At 40.0% G+C, this 20,921-nt stretch overlaps 1 protein-coding gene across 2 annotated transcripts in view; it reads left to right on the plus strand.

Moving 5' to 3' along the window:
• Nucleotides 1-18,004, plus strand: part of IL5RA (interleukin 5 receptor subunit alpha) — a 34,540-nt gene extending 16,536 nt beyond the window's left edge. For both annotated transcript variants that reach the window (XM_075183760.1, XM_075183759.1), the window contains exons 3-11: nucleotides 6,983-7,125; nucleotides 9,299-9,458; nucleotides 9,536-9,668; nucleotides 10,690-10,880; nucleotides 12,029-12,165; nucleotides 13,977-14,118; nucleotides 14,975-15,059; nucleotides 16,254-16,332; nucleotides 16,697-18,004. In XM_075183760.1, coding sequence (XP_075039861.1) covers nucleotides 6,983-7,125; nucleotides 9,299-9,458; nucleotides 9,536-9,668; nucleotides 10,690-10,880; nucleotides 12,029-12,165; nucleotides 13,977-14,118; nucleotides 14,975-15,059; nucleotides 16,254-16,332; nucleotides 16,697-16,864 — 1,238 coding nt within the window. In that variant the 3' untranslated portion in view covers nucleotides 16,865-18,004. The remainder of the gene's footprint in view (nucleotides 1-6,982; nucleotides 7,126-9,298; nucleotides 9,459-9,535; nucleotides 9,669-10,689; nucleotides 10,881-12,028; nucleotides 12,166-13,976; nucleotides 14,119-14,974; nucleotides 15,060-16,253; nucleotides 16,333-16,696) is intronic.
• The last annotated feature ends 2,917 nt before the right edge of the window (nucleotides 18,005-20,921 follow it).

Raw genomic sequence — 20,921 nt, forward strand, 5'->3', positions numbered from 1 at the left:
ACAATCTAATAATACAGTGATTCTTAACCACTGCGTCAAGACACGTATATCTGTCACGATACCAGACCTGATGTGTCACCAGAATTCAGGGGATTCGGGTAAAGAACATATTGAACAAATTAACTGTAATTCAGTCTGGTTTTCAAACACATCGAGATATATATATATATATATATATATATATATATATATATATATATATATATATATATATATACACACACACCTGTATTTAAAATATTATATATATAATTTTACATTGGTCTGATCTGAGAAAAAGAAAAAAGAATTCTGTCATATGTGTGGACAGATTCATCACAGCATTACACAGATTTGAATGCGAGGAGCAAGAGAAAATACACAGAAACTGAGAAATAATGACTAAGCAAGACATTTGCAAAATCCAAACACTTTGCAGCAACATGCTGAAATATCCAGTCAATGGTACTGTAAAAAAAAAAAAAACAACGAAATGCTTTTTCTTTTACACAATAAGTCCATGAATATGACACTAGGATGTAGCAGTGATGAGTAAAAATACAAAAAAAAATAATTAATTAGATTTACACTAGGGATTATAGCTAAAGAATATTTTAACTAAAACATAAAAATAAATAGTTAACATTTTCATCGCTTTCTCACATAATTTCACAATTCCCATTTTATTTACCATGGTATATTATATTATATGACATTATATTGTAAATTGTAAAGCGCCACGGAATTTGCTGGCGCTATATAAATAAATGTTGATGATTGATGATGATGATGATGATGATGATGATGATGATGATGATGATTATGTGCCAAGCATGAGAAACTGCAATCATATTATGTCTGTTCATATTTTCTATTGGATAACATCTATTTGGATTTTAGGGCATGTTGTTGGATTGTACAAATATGCACTTTGCTACTATTGTTTTGGAAGTAAATAAATGTGAACTAAGGACGGAGTGAAAGTTGTCCAATACTGATTTATCCAGTTTTTAAGCTGTGGTCTATATTCTGCTCTACGTTTTACATCCCGGTGTTGGGTTCACACATACCAGGAGCAGAGAAGACCGACACGGGAGAACTTTGAGATCGCTAAAATTGCGAACAGAGTTTTATGGGGCTGTAACCGTAGAGTAAATTGATCTCTATGGTAAACGTGTCCACTGGATCGTGCAGAACAGGCTAAGAACAGCACAAGCTGGTTCCTAGTAGACCAAAGATTTCCAAACTGTTCTGTCAGATATTCATGCTTTCGGCAGAAGGAATTGACTGTTATTATCTGCAGCTCTAACCGCAGACTATACATTCTGCGAAATGCGTGTCGCACACGGATAATTAAAACTAGAATACGCACATTGTATCGTTGGAACTTTGAACCTTTATAAAATAGCCTGTTCCATGCAAATCCCGATTCGCTCATCCCTGGTCCCATGTCTGTACAGTGCTTCATGTGTACTGGAATCCATTGAGCAGAGCCATATATGTAGGGCCAATGATTTATAATTATTCCTGATGTTTTCTCCACTTTTATTCCCAGCACTGGACTTATATTGTGCCATTGGAAATGCTTCCAGCCTGGCTGAATTTTGCAGTCTGATTTCTCCAAATAAAAGATATTCTGAGCAAAAGATTCCTGAGGGGACACGAGGTGCTGTTCTAGGAAAGTGTGACACAGAGGAACGCAGTAGTAGAGCAAGAGGGCTGTAACGGGAAGTCAGGAAACATCAGGAAGATTACTTGTTTTGTGGCCAGTTGGTGATATCATTCAATAATCGGCCAGCACTTGTAAGCAAGTTTTTTTATTTTAGTTTACATATTCAACATAAATTGAAAACTGGGTATTTATTTTGTTACAAGTTAACCTGTGCATGATACTCATGCATTCTAGTCAAATCAAGATACTTAAGGTCTTAAAAAGGTTCTTGTCATGCATTTGGGCCTAGCCCAGGCCTCCTCAGGGGAAGAGCGTTACTTCCCGACGTAAGCGCCCTTTCTAATGTGTGTTCATGAGGTAAAATTACCTCACGAAAATGAGTTTGTCCCCTCAACTCGTAAATTTAGCCTTTACTACCCCTCCCACGGGGGGAAGGGGGGATGATGGAAGTTAACTGACTTGACTATTCTAATTTTTTTGTCAAATAATGTCAGTATACCAAATTTCAGGTCAATTGGATGAGCCCTTTCTGAGAAAATAGTTTTTTCCACACACACACACACACACACACACACACACACTAACGCACGCCTCTACACATGTGTGTTCATGAGGTAAAATTACCTCACGAAAATGAGTTTGAGCCCTACCAAATTTCAGCCCTTTTTGAATTTTTTTCCCACACTCACTAAGAATTTAGTAGGTCAGTGTATAACTCTGCCCAGCAGGTGGCGCTGCAACTTGGTTTTTTTTTCCACACACACACACAGACAGACGCCACTAAGCATTTATATATTAGATTGGTACATCCAGCATATCATACAGCACATATCCAGCATATTGTTCAAATCCATGTCCAGCATATTGTATAGCCCCCTGTCCAGCATATTGTACAGCCCCACGTCCAGCATATTGTACAGCCCCACGTCCAGCATATTGTACAGCCCCACGTCCAGCATATTGTACAGCCCCACGTCCAGCATATTGTACAGCCCCACGTCCAGCATATTGTACAGCCCCACGTCCAGCATATTGTACAGCCCCACGTCCAGCATATTGTACAGCCCCACGTCCAGCATATTGTACAGCCCCACGTCCAGCATATTTTACAGCCCCACGTCCAACATATTTTACAGCCCCACGTCCAACATATTTTACAGCCCCACGTCCAACATATTTTACAGCCCCACGTCCAACATATTTTACAGCCCCACGTCCAACATATTTTACAGCCCCACGTCCAACATATTTTACAGCCCCACGTCCAGCATATTTTACAGCCCCACGTCCAGCATATTTTACAGCCCCACGTCCAGCATATTATACAGCCCCACGTCCAGCATATTATACAGCCCCACGTCCAGCATATTATACAGCCCCACGTCCAGCATATTATACAGCCCCACGTCCAGCATATTATACAGCCCCATGTCCAGCATATTATACAGCCCCACGTCCAGCATATTATACAGCCCCATGTCCAGCATATTATACAGCCCCATGTCCAGCATATTATACAGCCCCATGTCCAGCATATTGTACAGCCCCATGTCCAGCATATTGTACAGCCCCATGTCCAGCATATTGTACAGCCCCATGTCCAGCATATTGTACAGCCCCATGTCCAGCATATTGTACAGCCCCATGTCCAGCATATTGTACAGCCCCATGTCCAGCATATTGTACAGTCCCATGTCCAGCATATTATACAGCCCCACGTCCAGCATATTATACAGCCCCATGTCCAGCATATTATACAGCCCCATGTCCAGCATATTGTACAGCCCCATGTCCAGCATATTGTACAGTCCCATGTCCAGCATATTATACAGCCCCATGTCCAGCATATTGTACAGTCCCATGTCCAGCATATTATACAGCCCCACGTCCAGCATATTATACAGCCCCACGTCCAGCATATTATACAGCCCCATGTCCAGCATATTATACAGCCCCACGTCCAGCATATTATACAGCCCCATGTCCAGCATATTATACAGCCCCATGTCCAGCATATTATACAGCCCCATGTCCAGCATATTGTACAGCCCCATGTCCAGCATATTGTACAGCCCCATGTCCAGCATATTGTACAGCCCCATGTCCAGCATATTGTACAGCCCCATGTCCAGCATATTGTACAGCCCCATGTCCAGCATATTGTACAGCCCCATGTCCAGCATATTGTACAGCCCCATGTCCAGCATATTGTACAGCCCCACGTCCAGCATATTATACAGCCCCATGTCCAGCATATTATACAGCCCCATGTCCAGCATATTATACAGCCCCATGTCCAGCATATTGTACAGCCCCATGTCCAGCATATTGTACAGTCCCATGTCCAGCATATTGTACAGTCCCATGTCCAGCATATTGTACAGCCCCATGTCCAGCATATTGTACAACATATTGTAATTTATCTATAAAGTATTTCACCAGAAAGGAATTTGTCCTATTGCAATCTGTCACTGGATGTTGGATATCAGCATTATATATAATAACAAGGCTGCCTCTTGTTACTTAATGCAGCCTGGTGGCTCTGTATCGCTCACCACGTGACATACCTTAATAAATTAACAGCTCAATTCCAATAAAAAACATTTTTAAATCTGGTAATGTATTATGCGGTTCCCCCTTCCAATTCCATTCCTGCTTTAGATATAATTTTAATAACACTTAAATCAATGGCAATAAAATTAGAATTTGGCAATAGACACACAGTGACAAAACAACAGTCTTGTAGTAGGTTTATGAGTCATCCCTGTTATGTGAGTTCTAGATTGTCAGAGGTTTGTGTAAATAGAGATTCTAGGAATAATGGTGAGAGTGGGACACTGGCTCATGGTCATATCGCACAGGATTTCCTAACTTGTTTTTGTAACACTACCAATGGGAAATTATATTTATATGGGCAGCACAGTGGCCTAGTGGTTAGCACCTCTGCCTCACAGCACTGGGGTCTCATGAGTTCGATTCCCGACCATGGTCTTATCTGTGTGGAGTTTGTATGTTCTCCCTGTGTTTGCGTGGGTTTCCTCCCACACTCCAAAAACATACTGGTAGGTTATTTGGCTGCTGTCTAAATCGACCCTAGTCTCTCCCTATGTGTCTGTGTGTGTCTATATTAGGGAATTTAGACTGTAAACTCCAAATGGGGCAGGGACTGATGTGAATGAGTTCTCTGTACAGCGCTGCGGAATCAGTGGCGCTATATAAATAGATGATGATCTCATAATGTGTGTAAAATTAATGAAAATACCCCTTCCTTTGAGTCAATGTATACCAAGCCACTACTTGTGCTTTTAAATGTATTAAAAATATCCTTTCTGATTACTTTGTTGCAATGTTTACTAATAGATTAATGTTACTTTGCGTTATATATCGAATAGACTAAAGTACAACTTGTGTTGTATACGTACCATAGGTTGTGAACTTTGTGTATATAAGGCATGGTGCATAGGGCTACATGAAACAGATCAGTGTGTCAGTTATTTGATCTATGAGGACTTGGTAAATGGGAGCGAGATATTTAGGATGTTGTAATGTGAGCAGAGAGTACAAAAAAACATTTATTTGCAGCAGGTCAAGTTTAGCCATTAATAGCAGTGGTACAAGTGTCTGCTTCTAAGAAGAGTTTAGTAACTTTTAAAAAAAAGCAACAATATATTTTACAAGGAGGAACTAACTTAATCCCCAACAGATCAAAGTGGGAGAATGGGGTTTAAACAAAATGTATTTTATTTTTTATAAGTTATTAAAAACATATAACATAGTATTAAATGGACACATATAAGAGTAGATTCAATTGTAGCTGCAATTCAAGATTATTCATAAACAATACACTATTTATCAAGTGTTCATAGGAGAAACAATATAAGTCTATAATGAGTCACATATGAGACAACAATTAAGTCCTCAGTTCAGTAACATATGAGGGGGAGAGAAGTATATACATTATGCAACAGTTGAATCCCAATCAAGCAGATTCACAGAACCGCAGGCTCGCACAGGAGAAAGTGTAGCAATATAAAGGGCCGTCTAACGAGCTTATAGCAACGTTCCGATAGCATAAACACGGTCCTTTTTGTGGTTGTAGCGGAGATATCGTACTGTCGTGGATGGGTTACAAGATGTTGTATTCAAACTCCCAGGACTTCCGTATTCATATGTCTATCAGTCATAGATAGAATTTGTTCCTTATTTGTTTGAAAAGTAAAGACTTAATGTAAATGGTGTCAGTAGCAAGATGTGGCCCCACACATGATAATCATCAGCTGACGCGTTTTCCCATGGATATGCTCCACACGTAATAATCTTCAGCTGACGTGTTTTCCCATGTAATATGGCTCCACATGCAATAATTTTCAGCTGACGTGTATCCCCATGTAATATAGCTTCACACCTACTAATTGTGACCCAGCGCGTTTCTCCATGTAATATGGCTCCACAAGTTATATTCTTCATCTGATGCGTTTCCCCATGTAATATGGCTACACGCGCAATAATCTTCATGAGACGCATTTCCCCATGTAAGATGGCTCACACCTAATCATTTTGACCCAGCGTGTTTCCCCATGTAATATGGCTCCACAAATTATAATCTTCAACCAACGCGTTTCCCCATGTAATATGGCCCCATACGTAATAATCTTCATCCAACGCGTTTACCCATGTCATATGGCTTCACACCTAATAATCTTCTGGCTATCAAATATAAAGGGGGGGGGCTCATGTAATTCAATTAATTCATTAAGTTCTGTTGCTTCATATTACGTTCATCAGGAGACATTGTACCACGACTATATATATATATATATATATATATATATATATATATATATATATATATATATATACATATATACACACACACATCTTTTCAACAAGCTTGTAAACTTAATGGTAAAAGAAAGTAATGAAATTGACAACTTAATACCATTTATTTCCAAATATAAAAATGAATCAGATATAATGAAAAAAAATATACATAACAATTATTATGTTGAAAATTGATTTAATCTAATACTATTTTGTTTAATATGTTTTAATAAACATGTCATTTTGTTTAAATCACAAGTTTATTAAAACATTATCTCTCCCCCACATCACATCCTTGGAATTGGGTCAAAATTCCTGATGCGCGGGACAGTCTCTCTCTCTTATGTCAGGAATGAAAGAAATGGCGCTGATCCTTATCAAATTATCCGGATTTTTACTATTAGTACCATTGCGAGAGATTTAGTGCTAACAGTAAAGTATAATTCCTACTTTAATTTCACCAGTATATGGTGCTTTTGTATGTTAACTGTCTACCTTTATCATCTACAGGTGACATCCAGCCCCCGTCGGACCTGCAGATCACTGTCCCAATGATCGGCAATGTCGTTCTGTCCTGGAGACACAGCGAGGTCCCTGCAAACACAAGTGTAAGCTACTTGGTAAACTTCAAAACTCCAGAGACAGAAGATGAGGTAACTATGTAACTGTCTGGAGAGATAGAAGGGAGGACTTAGTAACATTGTAACAAGTTATAGCAGACAGTGATTGTGTTTCCTTTACTCTCATTGTTGAGACACAGGAGCTAATCTAGTTGGACAAGAGAACATGTTGTTTTGACAGTGTTATTTATAAATGTGAAGGACATAATGTATACAAACACTAATATAAAATACAAATACAAATGAAATGAAATGCAAACAGCTGTTGTTTTCCCCATTGAAGAGTTAACGTGTATCTTCCTGCAGTAGTAGAAATGTCAATTAAGCCCTCTGCTTAGACAGTCACTACTGGTATATTTAAGTCATTATTTAAGCATGTGGTTGATTACTTATATTTTAAAGAAATCTAATCCTGCCCCCAATCTCCGTTCAGGAATCTCCCTTACACTCACATCAAGCGCTTACTTTCCTTTCATACAAGCTATTAGACCCTCTTCAGTCAGACTTTCATCCCCAACACTCCACAGGGATTGTACTAATCCCTGATAAATCTACAGGATGCTACTCGCTCGAACTTCTCCACTCTTCATACAGACGCTACAATCCCTAGGTCTTCGGGATACTGTCCAATCTTGGGGCCTGATTCATTAAGGATCTCAAGTTGAGAAACTTCCTATTTCAGTCTCCTGGATAAAACCATGTTACAATGCAAGGGGTGCAAATTAGTATTCTGTTTTGCACATAAATTAAATTCATGTAGCACACAAAGGCTGGACAGCTTATTTGTACACTGAAATTTAAAGTTGATATTTGTGTGCTACATGAAAAAAACAGTCAGTATTTAACTTATGTGCAAAACAGAATACTAAATTGCACCCCTTGCATTGTAACATGGTTTTATCCAGGAGACTGAAATAAGAAGTTTCTCAAGTTAAGATCCTTACTGAATCAGGGCCCTGATTCTTATCCTACCTGTCAAACCGCTCTTTCACTGTTACTTAGTCTGGATCCACCTCTCCACGACCTGTAGCATTTGGAGACCACAAGGATCAATCCTTTGCCCCCTGCTCTTCTCTATTAGACCACTTTTGGAAATCAAATTAACTCCTTTAGATTGCAGAATCACCTCTATGTGAATGATACAGACATTTATCTCTCCTGTCACCATCAGTGTTGATCTGAGTTACTGACGGTGTTTTAGTGAATGTCCTCTCACCACCTCAAAATAAATACTTTGAAACTGAACTGAGAGTCTTTTAATTTTTCCTCCAGTCAGAAGAAGTCACTTCCTTGGCATCTTGATTTCTGTTGAAAATACGTCAATTAACCCTTCACACTAAACTCTTTACTTGTTGTGACGATTCGTGGTTCCCAAATGACTCAGACACGATATTACAGGAAAATGGATGATTTATTCTGCAGAACAGGATTAAATACAACACGGCCCCGTAACGATAGCAGGTCCAACCAGTCAGGAAATCACTTCAAGTAAATCCAGTGAGATATGTTCCACAGCAACTCTCTGACAGAGCATCACCTTTTGGCCAAAAGTTAATCACACAATTGTCCAGCTTCCCAGGTAGCCTCTTTTATCACCTCCTAATCCCCCTTTGGGATCTGCCTGCCCAGTGAAGTTGCAAAAGGTCTTGATTGGTGGGCTTCTCACACTCTCCAGCCCCCCCTCCCCTGCCTCCCCAGGTGTCTTCCCTCAGGTGACCCCTGCTGGGTCCGGCTCCTGGCTGTCTGTAGAGCTTACTAGTGGACAATGGGGAGCCAGGGCCGGATTAACCCGAGGTCTAACTGGGCTATAGCCCAGGGGCCTCGGGCATCCAGGGGGCCCTTCAAAGTCCTCAGCAGCATTATTGATCGGTCCAGGGGCGGGGGCACCCCCAGCCCGATCAATGCTGCTGAGCACTGTCAGTGCAGTTCTCCTTCCCCGGCGCCGCTCAGTAATCTGTTTACTGAGGAGATCTCGCGAGAGTTCGTGAACTCTCGCGAGATCTCCTCAGTAAGGAGCTTACAGCACGCCGGGGACGGAGGACTGCACTGACAGGTAAGCACCGTATCAGACTTAAAGCTGCACTATCGTCTAGTACGCTCAGCCAAAGTTCAGGGGCTCCTCCGTTCATTCTCCAGCCCTTGAGAAAGAAACAAGGGGGGGGATTACTCAGCACTGTGTTATAAAACACATTGTGATATTTCGTAGGTTCTTGTCTCCCTGAACTATTGTACGTACCCCATGCTGGCGCTGCACAGAGGACTCAAGGTCACCGTCTCGTCTATAATAAAGGACTCCCTCGACAGTGACCCCATAGAAGACAGTGATATCAGTCATTGGGTGTCCAAGGAGCTTCCCCCATACTCTGGTGAGTGACAACTCAGAGGTCGGGGAGTACTAACGTTTTGTTATCACTCTGTTTAATTCCTGTTTTATCTTTTCCAGGAGTTGAAGGATCAGCGGCCGAGCAGTTGACTTGTCAGATAAATATAAAGACCTCAGGGAACTATTTGCTGTCCTGTAGCTGGGTCCCTGGGGCGAGGGCCCCGGCTGACACGCAGTATAATCTGTACTACAGGTACATTCATGTACAATAGCAGATAATGGGTAACGAGGGGTGGTCCCCACAACCCTATTACTGTACATATGGCACCGTGACTGAACAGATTCTAGGATTTAGTCTAAGATCTCGTTATGGGATCTAATAACAAAGTGCTGTAGCCCAAAAAGGGGGAGAAAACAGCTTTTATCTTCAGAGATATCACTGGGCTTCAGATTATACTAATATATTATACTGTGCTATATTATACTGTTGTGTTCTATACTATACTGGTCTATACTATACTGTATTATGCTATACTTCACTATTGTATACTGTACTATACTGTACTGTACCATGCTATACTATATCATTCTATATTATACTGTACTATGCTATACTGTAGTACTGTACTATGCTATACTGTATCATTCTATACTATACTATGCTATACTGTAGTATTGTATACTGTACTATGCTATACTGTACCATGCTATACTATATCATTCTATACTATACTGTACTATGCTATACTGTAGTATTGTATACTGTACTATGCTATACTGTATCATTCTATTCTGTACTGTTCTATACTGTATCATTCTACACTGTACTGTTCTACACTGTATCATTCTACACTGTACTGTTCTACACTGTATCATTCTACACTGTATCATTCTACACTGTACTGTACTATACTGTATCATTCTATACTGTACTGTTCTATACTGTATCAATCTATACTCTACTAATGCCCATTGTTCCCTCCCCCCTGCCACAAAGCTACATATGTGTTTTCCTTTTTAAAAATAAAAGTAAAGAATAAGATTAACAAGAACGCTCACACCAGGAGTAATGGTGATTTCCGTAAGGCAGGCTGGAGTAACCTGTGTCTCTTCAGATGTAGGGAAACCACAATTTTCAACCTGCTGGGAATTGTAGTTCCACAAGTGCTGTAGTGCCGCAGGTTCCTACCTCTGCTGTATGTGATAACATTGATGGATCATATGGTAAAATGTCCGTATCTCATACAAAACCCAACAGTCTGTGTCTCTTACAGGTGCGATTATATAACAAATAAATGCCTCCAATATGTGACAGAAGCCGGAGGGAAGAGACAGATCGGCTGCCGGACTCCGCTCAGTCACAGCTTGATAAAAACTCCTAAAGACGTCCTGGTTCATGTCAATGGGTCGAGCAGAAGCCTCGTGGTCATGGGAATGGAAAAGATATTCCACTCGAGTGAGATAGGTGAGACAGATACATTGTTGCGTCCTGTGTACAGGTGGTTTGTGTGTAACCATTGTGCAGAACGAACACTATAGGCGCTGAGACTGGGCCTAGTACTTACCATGGCTGTAAGTGTCAGTTCTTATTGCAGTGATAGCAAACAATTAGCTGTCAGCCCGATTTAACATTATTCATCACTGTGGCAGCTGAGTATCCATGTTGTTGTACTGTGCAGCGTAAAGACACCAATTCCACTGCTATAGCAATATAAATACATTTAATTAAGCAAAACAATTATAATATAAGTATATAATTCCTTTAAAAAAATATATATATATATATAATTTAATATGGCATTAACAAAGCAGTTATCTGTGTATAAGATGTTATCCCTTTAGTCAGGACAACAGCGCAGTTAGGGTTCCCACATGTCCCTGCTTTCCCAGGACAGTCCCCATTTTTTTTGTTTTCTACCTAAAATCTTTCATTCAAAATGCTAACTTTCCAATGATTTACACTCCTGACGAAGGCGATTTAACAATAAATTTACAATAAACTAGTATATGGGAAATGATAACGACGACAACAGTCTCTAACAAATCGCTTGTGATTGCCCCGTTGTTGCTGTCTACATCGATCAGATAAAGATTGTGCTTTTGGGAGCGCGTTTAGGCAAAACTTTCCAAGACAGGGGCTGTGTTACAGAGTTAATTTATGTTTTATTGATGCCTAATAGCGAATGTGTTTGTTGCACACAAAACAAATGATTAAAACCTGGGCTCACGTGGCACCTAAGTGTCTGTGTTTTGTACCTGGTGTAAACCCAGCGTGTATGCTACCGGCAGCGCAGATCGTACGGCTCAGCATTTGGTGGTTAGGAAAACAATAAACGTTGCCACAGACCGGACAACATAAACTACTTAAAATTCGGGACAAATTAGCCCCTTCCAGTTGTGCCCAAACCACACCCTGTCCACCTATGTTGGTGAGGTCACAACCACTTCCACGGGGAGATTTGGCCGGTATGGGAAGAACAATGCCAACAATACCAACGGTAAAATCAAATGAATTTTTTGGTAAGAATGATGTACTGACCGCACAGCAGGAATATTCTTATTGTATCCCTGAGATAAATATTCTTCCTAACAGTGATTCTTCTCTTGCTCCAGAGGTCATCCCCCCAGTCCTTAATGTGTCCTTTGAGAGGAAGAATAAACGCATAACGTGGAAAAAGCCCATCCACATATTACCCGACAGTTGTTTCTCCTATGAAGTCAACATCTGGTCGAAGGATAAAAATGACACGGTAAACTGAAATCAATATGTCGTATACAGAGCAGTAAAAAAATTGGGATGCGCTTAAAGCAGCAAATCCCACATAAATGTATTTTTCTCACTATAAATGTGAAGTTAAGGACAGTTTAATCATGCACCTGTGCTCTCCTCCTACAAATCATTACCTCCTTTTCAAAATCTGTCTTGAGGGTGCAAAGTATTGCTGCCAGACACACACACACACACACACACACACACACACACACACACACACACACACACACACACACACACACACACACACACGGAGGAGGAGGATGACTTTCTAGTACATAGAGATCACAACCTCATGTACCATGTGACTGTGGTTGCCAGGGCAGTCACATGACATGGTGCACAATCATAACTCATTAATAGCAGCCTGAAGAGACAAACTAAAGAAAAATGGCAAATTCCAGGACTTTTCTTATAGCCACAGTGATTTATGTAACACATCAGGCCTCATTTATCAGGGCATTGTGACTTTAAAATGCAAATACTACAAATAAAATGGTTACAAATGTTTTATTCCGAACGTTTCTTTCCACTTGTGTTGTCATTCTGTGCAGACAGCTACATATCTCTGCACATTCCTGTTACTTTACACCCATGCTGGAGGAAGCCATTTTGCCAGCTGAATCAGTATTCGTAGAAATGTTGCCTTTTAATTTGGTTGCACCCAGTGAGGCATGAGGCACTGTGTGCCTCCCTGGAACCAGTGACAAAGCTGCGAGTTATGAGAATGTAATTGATCAATTCTCTAAGAACCAGTGATGTCGCTGAGGCAAGTTAAAGTCTACTTGTCACATAGGTGACAGCAACTTAAGAATCATAACAATGCAGCCTATTAATCCATAACATTCCTCTGCCTCTGTGCCTCAAACCTCAGTCAGTTACTAGTGAATTGATAGACTGCATTCTAATGAAAACTGGTTCAGCCCATACAGTCTCTGATATGTTCCTTCGGTCATTAAGCATCTGTAAAATAAATAATATATCTCTTCTAATGCTATGACCAGCAAGGGGCTGCCCATGTATTAGCTCAGCGACCACTTGTTTTATTATTAGCGTTTCCTCTTCGTTGTCAGGGAAGTTGTTTTTATGAGTTCGACCAATCATAATCCCTGACAACCTGACAGTTGATACAATTCATGAAACGCGTGGGTGCTCTGCTTGGACGCCCCCTCAGTCTTTAAAGTCGATAGGGAGGGTTGAAAAAAAAACTCTGTTCTAAGACAAACACATTGTTTTTTCTTTTTTGCTATGCAACTCATTATTTTAACTGGATATATATATATCTCCTGCAAAACATACTATAAATTCATATAATGATCTGTAACTTGCCATTATTCTATTTGAACGTGCTATTGCTTATTGGTATTTTTTTAAATATTTCATTGCAGTCCCTTTATATAAGGATTGTCAATTACTGCAACACTCAGATTGACAGCTGTCACCTCAATATCACCTTATATCCAGTTGTTTCAACTTTTCTACCACCAGTAATGCTATTTACGCTTTTTGAAATAATTTCTTCCCATCCTAATTTACACATTATTATATTTTCTAAATTACGATTCACAGGACAATAGATGTCAGTGCTGATATCTGTACACTGCGCTACAATGTATCACATTGTATCATCCACAAGACATACACGATTATAGGGGGCTGACTGTGTATACATTGAATGCACCCTATGGCAATCTCTTCCCTGCAACAAAGTGATAACCTCTAACTACCTGAAGCTGAACCCAATTATTCTTATAAAATACTGTTTTCTTCTTCTTTTCCGGGAAACAGGTCACAGTGTCTGACGTCTCATTTTGGAGAGATACTCTGCAGGAGCCCTCTAACAAGCAATATCTGCGGGTCAGAGCAGTGGGAAAGCACCCCTGCTGGTATACACAGCTGTACAGCTCATGGACGGAGTTTATAATTATAGGTGAGAGATAGGAGAGGTTATGGTAAAGGAACAAATGCAGAGAAAAATCCCCCCCGCACACTGCCATATCCATTGAGGAGTCGCTATTTATACATAAAATGCAGACATCTCAGTTGCACACATTTGCAAATGAATGATAAGCCACCCGCCACGTCACGGCGCTTCTGCTAATAGGGTGGTCCTAACTCTAAACTGCGAGAGCCCCATATATTTGGGCCATACATATATGTGTTTTTAAATTAAGAGCTAACGTACCAAGAGGTACCCCAGAAGCCTCCAAATGACAATACAGCACCAGCACCCCCCATCAGCTACCGACACCAACATGCCTGTCAAACAAACAATACAGAAGTGGAAGTTGCTCAAACATTTTATAGGTTCATAGCAGGTGCTTACAAGGGCGGTGTTATACGGAAAGGAGCAAACACAGGTTATGTAGACAGGGGCAGCGACAGATTAGGCAACCTAGGCTTCTGCCCAGGGCTCAGTAGGTACAAAGGGGCTTTAATTACTCTAATTCAATTTAAATTGTGGGGTAGGGGGATTAACCTACAGAGGGTAAAAGGGACCCCAAACCAATACCTTGCCTAGGGAGTCATGAGATGTTAAACAGGATCTGGATTTAATAGTAAAATGAATGTTGAAAATGCATTTTATATACAGTAGATATTAATAACTTCCTAATAAATGTATTTTATGGGGGGAAAATAAAATAAACCTTTTTTTTAATGTTTTGTCATTAATGACTACATTCATGAATCTTTGAATAGTTTTTGTTTTCTGAGCCATCTTTTGTCTGCACTCAGGAAGCTAAAGACTCAAATGCAGACTTAATACAATCCTTACTTCTCTCTAGATGCAGTGAGCAGCGATTTGCTGGGGATCACGATATCCGTATGTCTGACCGTATCCTGTATTGCGGTATTTGTGATGTGCGTTAGGTAAGTACATAGGTGTGACGTGTTCCTGTATGTGGACACCTGGGCGGTATTAATGCAGAATGGTCACCTACAAATAACGGAGGCCGCCGTTCTGTGGGCTAAATCAGCCAATCAGTGCACTCAAAACCAGTGTCACTGGTTCCTAGTGAACTGATTGGATGCGTTCCGAAAACTGTTGGTTCAGCCCACATAATGACAGCCTGTGTTGGTGACGGACCCATTTTAAACATCTTGGGTGTCAATAGGATGATACATCTGGTGCCTCTATGCACGTTAAGGCTAACAGTAGCAAGACCAGACCTAAAATAAATTGTATAGGGTAAGGCATGCAGTGGGGTAGCCAGCATGATGCTAGCATTAAAGGACCTGTCAGCAGTACAGCTCTTATGGTATTACGGCTGATAACAGAGAAGAATAGCTCTTCACTCAGTAGAAAATATATTTATAAAATATACTTTTAAGTTTCCCTCTTTGACTACGGTATATATATATATATATATATATATATATATATATATATATTGTACTCCCAGGCGCAGATTATCCAATACCCAATAGGCTGACTTGGCTGCAGCCTACGGCGTAAGGCTTTTAGGAAGGATGCCAAATGTTTTGAGCTGCAAAATTATGACAAGGAGAGGTGTAAAATTAATCTTAAACTATAAGAAAATAATTGTTCTCCAAAGTAAAAAGAAAAAAAATAAATCCTGAAAGGTAAAGGTAGTAAGGTTTTTATCTTGACGTATTCCCAAGACAGAGGCTGGAGACGATGAGTCATCCTCAAGGATGGCGTCAGGCGCAGGGGTATCAGTCCCCTTCCCCTGCGCCCTCAGTAGCGCTTGTTCTGCTGTACAGTTCTGATATTAATGAGTGACAAAGGTCGCTGTGACCGTTTTAAAAAGGCAAATGGAGTTGAAGTTAGAAAACATGGGAATATAAGTATTGTGGGTGGAGGGGGCGTATTAGCTTTTTGTAGAAGACGAAGAGGGGGCTAAGAGCGTATTAGCCTTAATCAGGCCCTCAGTACTCCTCCCGTAATTGATGTTGTTCTACCTAACACTAACACGTGCGTGTGAAACAATACCATGTAATTTCACAACCGAGATAGGGATTAGTGTTACGTTTTGTGTGGCGGCGTCTTCATGCGCAACGTCTAATCTAATCACATTGTTATTATTTCATGACTTTGTCCAGACTTTGGAAATTCATCTTTCCACGGATTCCCAAACCAAGGAACGACCTAAAGGACGCGTTTCAGAACACACAACATAAGGTAAAACCACGTGTGGAGCGAGTGAATTTGGACATTTCCCGTTTTATCTACTATATTGATTCTTTGGTCAGCTTCCTATTAAAGTAAAATGCACTTTGTTTTATGTGCAGAAGTCGTGCAGGTATCTGACCTTTTAAACCCGTCATTTCCTGTGCAATTCCATCTGTGGAACTACAAGTCCAAGCATGGCCTGAATTGAGCCACAGTTGGAGTGCCCCACATTCGTTGCTGCAATAAAGCAACAACTGTTTTCTGGCTACATTGAAAGGAACTTTGTATTTGCTCCTGTACAGTAGAGTTAAGACTCATGTTTGTTGCCTCTTTGTACTATGTCTAAATTTGTTATTTCTTATCCACTCCATAGGCTCTAATACGCTGCAACTCTTGGGACAATGAAGAAGTGATAAGTTACATTGAGGAGATAGTAGCATCGGACAAGTTTAACATTCCTGTAGATTATACCCAAGTCACAAACTATCCTGGATGCAGCATCGGCAAGGACATTTCATCCAGGAATAATTACGTTTCCTGAGTTCTCCTTCCAGAGTTCGGATGACAATAAACATGGATGTTTTCCTCATTAAGCTAGAGGTGACCAATATCTGCTAATATGATTTCTCAGGTGCTAGCTAGAGTAACTGCACCCAGACTCAGCAGCACCCCCTACTGGTTACATGAACAAGCTATTATGGGAAGCTGTGATTGGGAATATCATGGAATCAAAGTCTTTCTTTTACTACCTCATCTCATCAGTGAAAACCATGGCGTACTGGATTATCTCTTTACACAATGACCTCTGCTGATCATTCTTTTTAAAAGGACCTTCACAAATCCTTGTTTATGTTGATGAGGCAGCTATACAATACCACAGTATTGTCGATGGACGGATATCCAAATGTGACCTTAAAAAAAATAAAAAAAAAATAAAAAAAATATATATATATATATATATATATATATATATATATATATATATATATGTTATATTGTACATATTAATGCATTCCCCGTACCATTACTAAATTGTTGTCTAGTTACCCCCTGCATGGAGCCGGGAAGGGGAGATAACGGGCATGAAGGCTCATTTGCAAACATTGCATTTGGGTACAACATTTGCAGAGAACCAATCAGCTATTAGCTTTGATCTCTCTAGTGTACGCTAGACGCTAAAAGCAAGCATCTGATTGGTTGCTGTGGTTTAGTGCAAATGTTACACCTAAATGTAATGTTATTTAGTGAGCTTGTATGTGTAAGTGCTTTAGTTGGATGATAGTAATGGTTATTTTCTCTTATGAGGGAAGATAAGCAGCAATACACAGAAACCAATAGATTTGGTGATCTAAATGGTTCACATCTATCTTACTAGGATGTAATGGGAATTCTTTGTACATAGCAGATGGGTTGTTTCAAACACAGAATGACCACAGTGCTTTGAATGGCATACTATGCTTTGTAGTTTGAGCTTTTTGACCAATCTCAGCAGACATTGAATGACTGCAGTATTCATTTGTGTCTGTTGTTTTTGATGCACGGTGATAACATACGCACATGTTGGTTGTCCTACTAAGTGGCTTTTGTTGCTTTTCAGAGAAACATTTGCTTGCAAACAGCAATTCCTGAATTGAAGACAAAATACTAAAGATAAAGTTTAATATCAAAATAAAAATGTGTTTTTGCAAGTTCAATACTATTTTATTTTACATCACTAAAGACGAGATAATTTGAGTCAATAAGTTTGCCTAAATCAAGTTCAAGTAAATTCTCATTTGAGGAAACACTGGTCTATAAATAGAGCTACCACGAGGGACCCTAGTTTATTCCTCTGTGTGATGTGTTGAGGGGAAGACTGGTAGTACAGATAGGAATACACATTATATAACATAATAATACATACAGCAGCTGGAATTCATACAGAATTAATATTTCTAGTATGGGTTATTCATTTATTTTGCGTACTGGCTAACACAACAATTGATCACTGTGTATATTGCTTTGCTTTCTTGGGTTGAAGTAATTGTCATTCACAAACTTTTAACTAATGACCTGTTGCATTACTCCTCATTCATCACTGGTAATTCTTAGAACGTGTGTGCAATAGTCATAGCAAACTGTGCCGGATCAGACAGCATACTATGTATAGCTGCAGTCAAAATGGTACATACCACAGTAGCGGGGAGAGTTGCAATTATGGGACCCACAGCTGGGGGTAGGGTGCACACCTCCCCAGTTAAGGCCTCATATATATTTTCTTTTTCACCCTTGGGCGGTAGATGGTAGCATTTAAAAAATCTTACTAAGGGGCCCAGAAATGTCTAGTTACGCTCCTGGCTGCAGCTCAGTTGTGCAGCATCTGAAATTCATTCAATTTACTTTGAATCAGTGTATGTACCAGAGTTAAAACTTGTAATACTTTTTTTTCTGTTCCACTGGCTAGTAGTGGGTTTAATAACACACCTATTGTGATCACTGTGCGAAAATTGCTCTGTCGTTTTGCAATGAGTAATTATTTTTTACAAAGTTATGTTGGGTAAATGACTAAGGGAGAGTGAATGACTATGTCTGCATAAATACCGGTGGATAGAATCAGGTGTGCTGGTCAGCAATAGAAAGCAAAGACAGAAAGGAGGGGTTATTTATATAAATACACCTGGAGGGCAGACATGATCAGTTTCATCTCTGACACTCCCCAGGCATTATTCCCAAGGCTGTCATCCCCTGTTGTTCCCTCAGCATACAGTGCTTGTACTCCCCCAAACTGTGCTGATGGTATGATGATGATGAAGATGTTGATGATTGAGAATATGAGGATGATGTTGGTAATGATGATAATGTTGGGCATCGTGATGATGATGAAGGTGATGATGCTGTTGGGCATGATGATGAAGATGATAATGATGAAGGTGATGATGCTGTTGGGGATGATGATGTCAGTGATGGTGGTGTTGTTGATGATGATTATGGTGATGTTGGTGATGATGATGTTGGGGATGATGATGATGTTAGTGATGAGGATGATGATTGTGATGTTGATGATGATGATTATGGTGTTGGGGATGATGATGATGATGATGATGTTGGGGATGATGATGATGTTAGTGATGATGATGTTAGCGATGGAGATAATAATGTTGGTGATGGTGATGATGATGTTAGTGATGGGGCTGTTGGGGATAATGTTGATGATGTTGGTGATGATGATAGTGATGATGATGTTAGTGATGGAGATGATGTTAATGATGGAGATGTTGGGGATGATGATGTTGGTGATGGTGATGATGATGTTGGCGATGTTAGTGATGATGTTGGTGATGATGTTAGTGATGATGATGATGATGTTGGCGATGTTAGTGATGGTGATGATGATGATGGTGTTGGTGATGATGATGATGATGTTGGCGATGTTAGTGATGGTGATGATGATGTTAGTGATGATGATGATGGTGTTGGCGATGTTAGTGATGGTGATGATGATGTTGGTGATGATGATGATGTTGGTGATGATGTTAGTGATGATGATGATGATGTTGGTGATGTAAGTGATGGTGATGATGATGATGCTGGTGATGATGATGTAAGTGATGATGATGATGGTGTTGGTGATGATGTTAGTGATGATGATGGTGTTTGTGATGATGATGGTGTTGGCGATGTTAGTGATGGTGATGATGATGATGATGATGTTGGTGATGGTGATGATGATGATGTAAGTGATGATGATGATGGTGTTGGTGATGATGATGTTAGTGATGGTGATGATGATGATGTTGGTGATGATGTAAGTGATGATGATAATGGTGTTGGGGATGATGATGATGTTGGCAATGTTAGTGATGGTGATGATGATGATGATGTTGGTGATGGTGATGATGATGATAGTGATGATGGTGTTGGGGATGATGATGATGTTGGCGATGTTAGTGATGGTGATTGATGATGTTGGTGGTGATGATGATGATGATGATGGTGTTGGTGATGATAATGATGATGTTGGCGATGTTAATGATAGTGATGATGATGTTGGTGATGATGATGTTAGTAATGATGATGATGATGTTGGCGATGTTAGTGATGGTGATGATGATGATGTTGGTGATGATAGTTAGTGATGATGATAATGGTGTTGGTGATGATGATGATGATGTTGGCGATGTTAGTGATGGTGATGATGATGATGATGGTGATGATGATGTTAGTGATGATGATGATGGTGAGGATGATGTTGGCGATGTTAGTGATGGTGATGATGATGTTGGTGATGATGATGATGTTGGTGATGATGTTAGTGATGATGATGATGTTGGTGATGGTAATGATGATGTTGGTGATGATGTTGGTGATGGTAATGATGATGTTGGTGATGATGATGATGATGTTGGTGATGATGATGATGATGATGCTGGTGATGATGATGTAAGTGATGATGATGATGGTGTTGGTGATGATGATGGTGTTTGTGATGATGATGATGTTGGCGATGTTAGTGATGGTGATGATGATGATGTTGGTGATGGTGATGATGATGTAAGTGATGATGATGATGGTGTTGGTGATGATGATGTTAGTGATGATGATAATGGTGTTGGGGATGA

The sequence above is a fragment of the Mixophyes fleayi genome, chromosome 8 (genome assembly GCF_038048845.1).
Source record: "Mixophyes fleayi isolate aMixFle1 chromosome 8, aMixFle1.hap1, whole genome shotgun sequence".
NCBI classification, from domain to species: Eukaryota; Metazoa; Chordata; class Amphibia; order Anura; family Limnodynastidae; genus Mixophyes; species Mixophyes fleayi.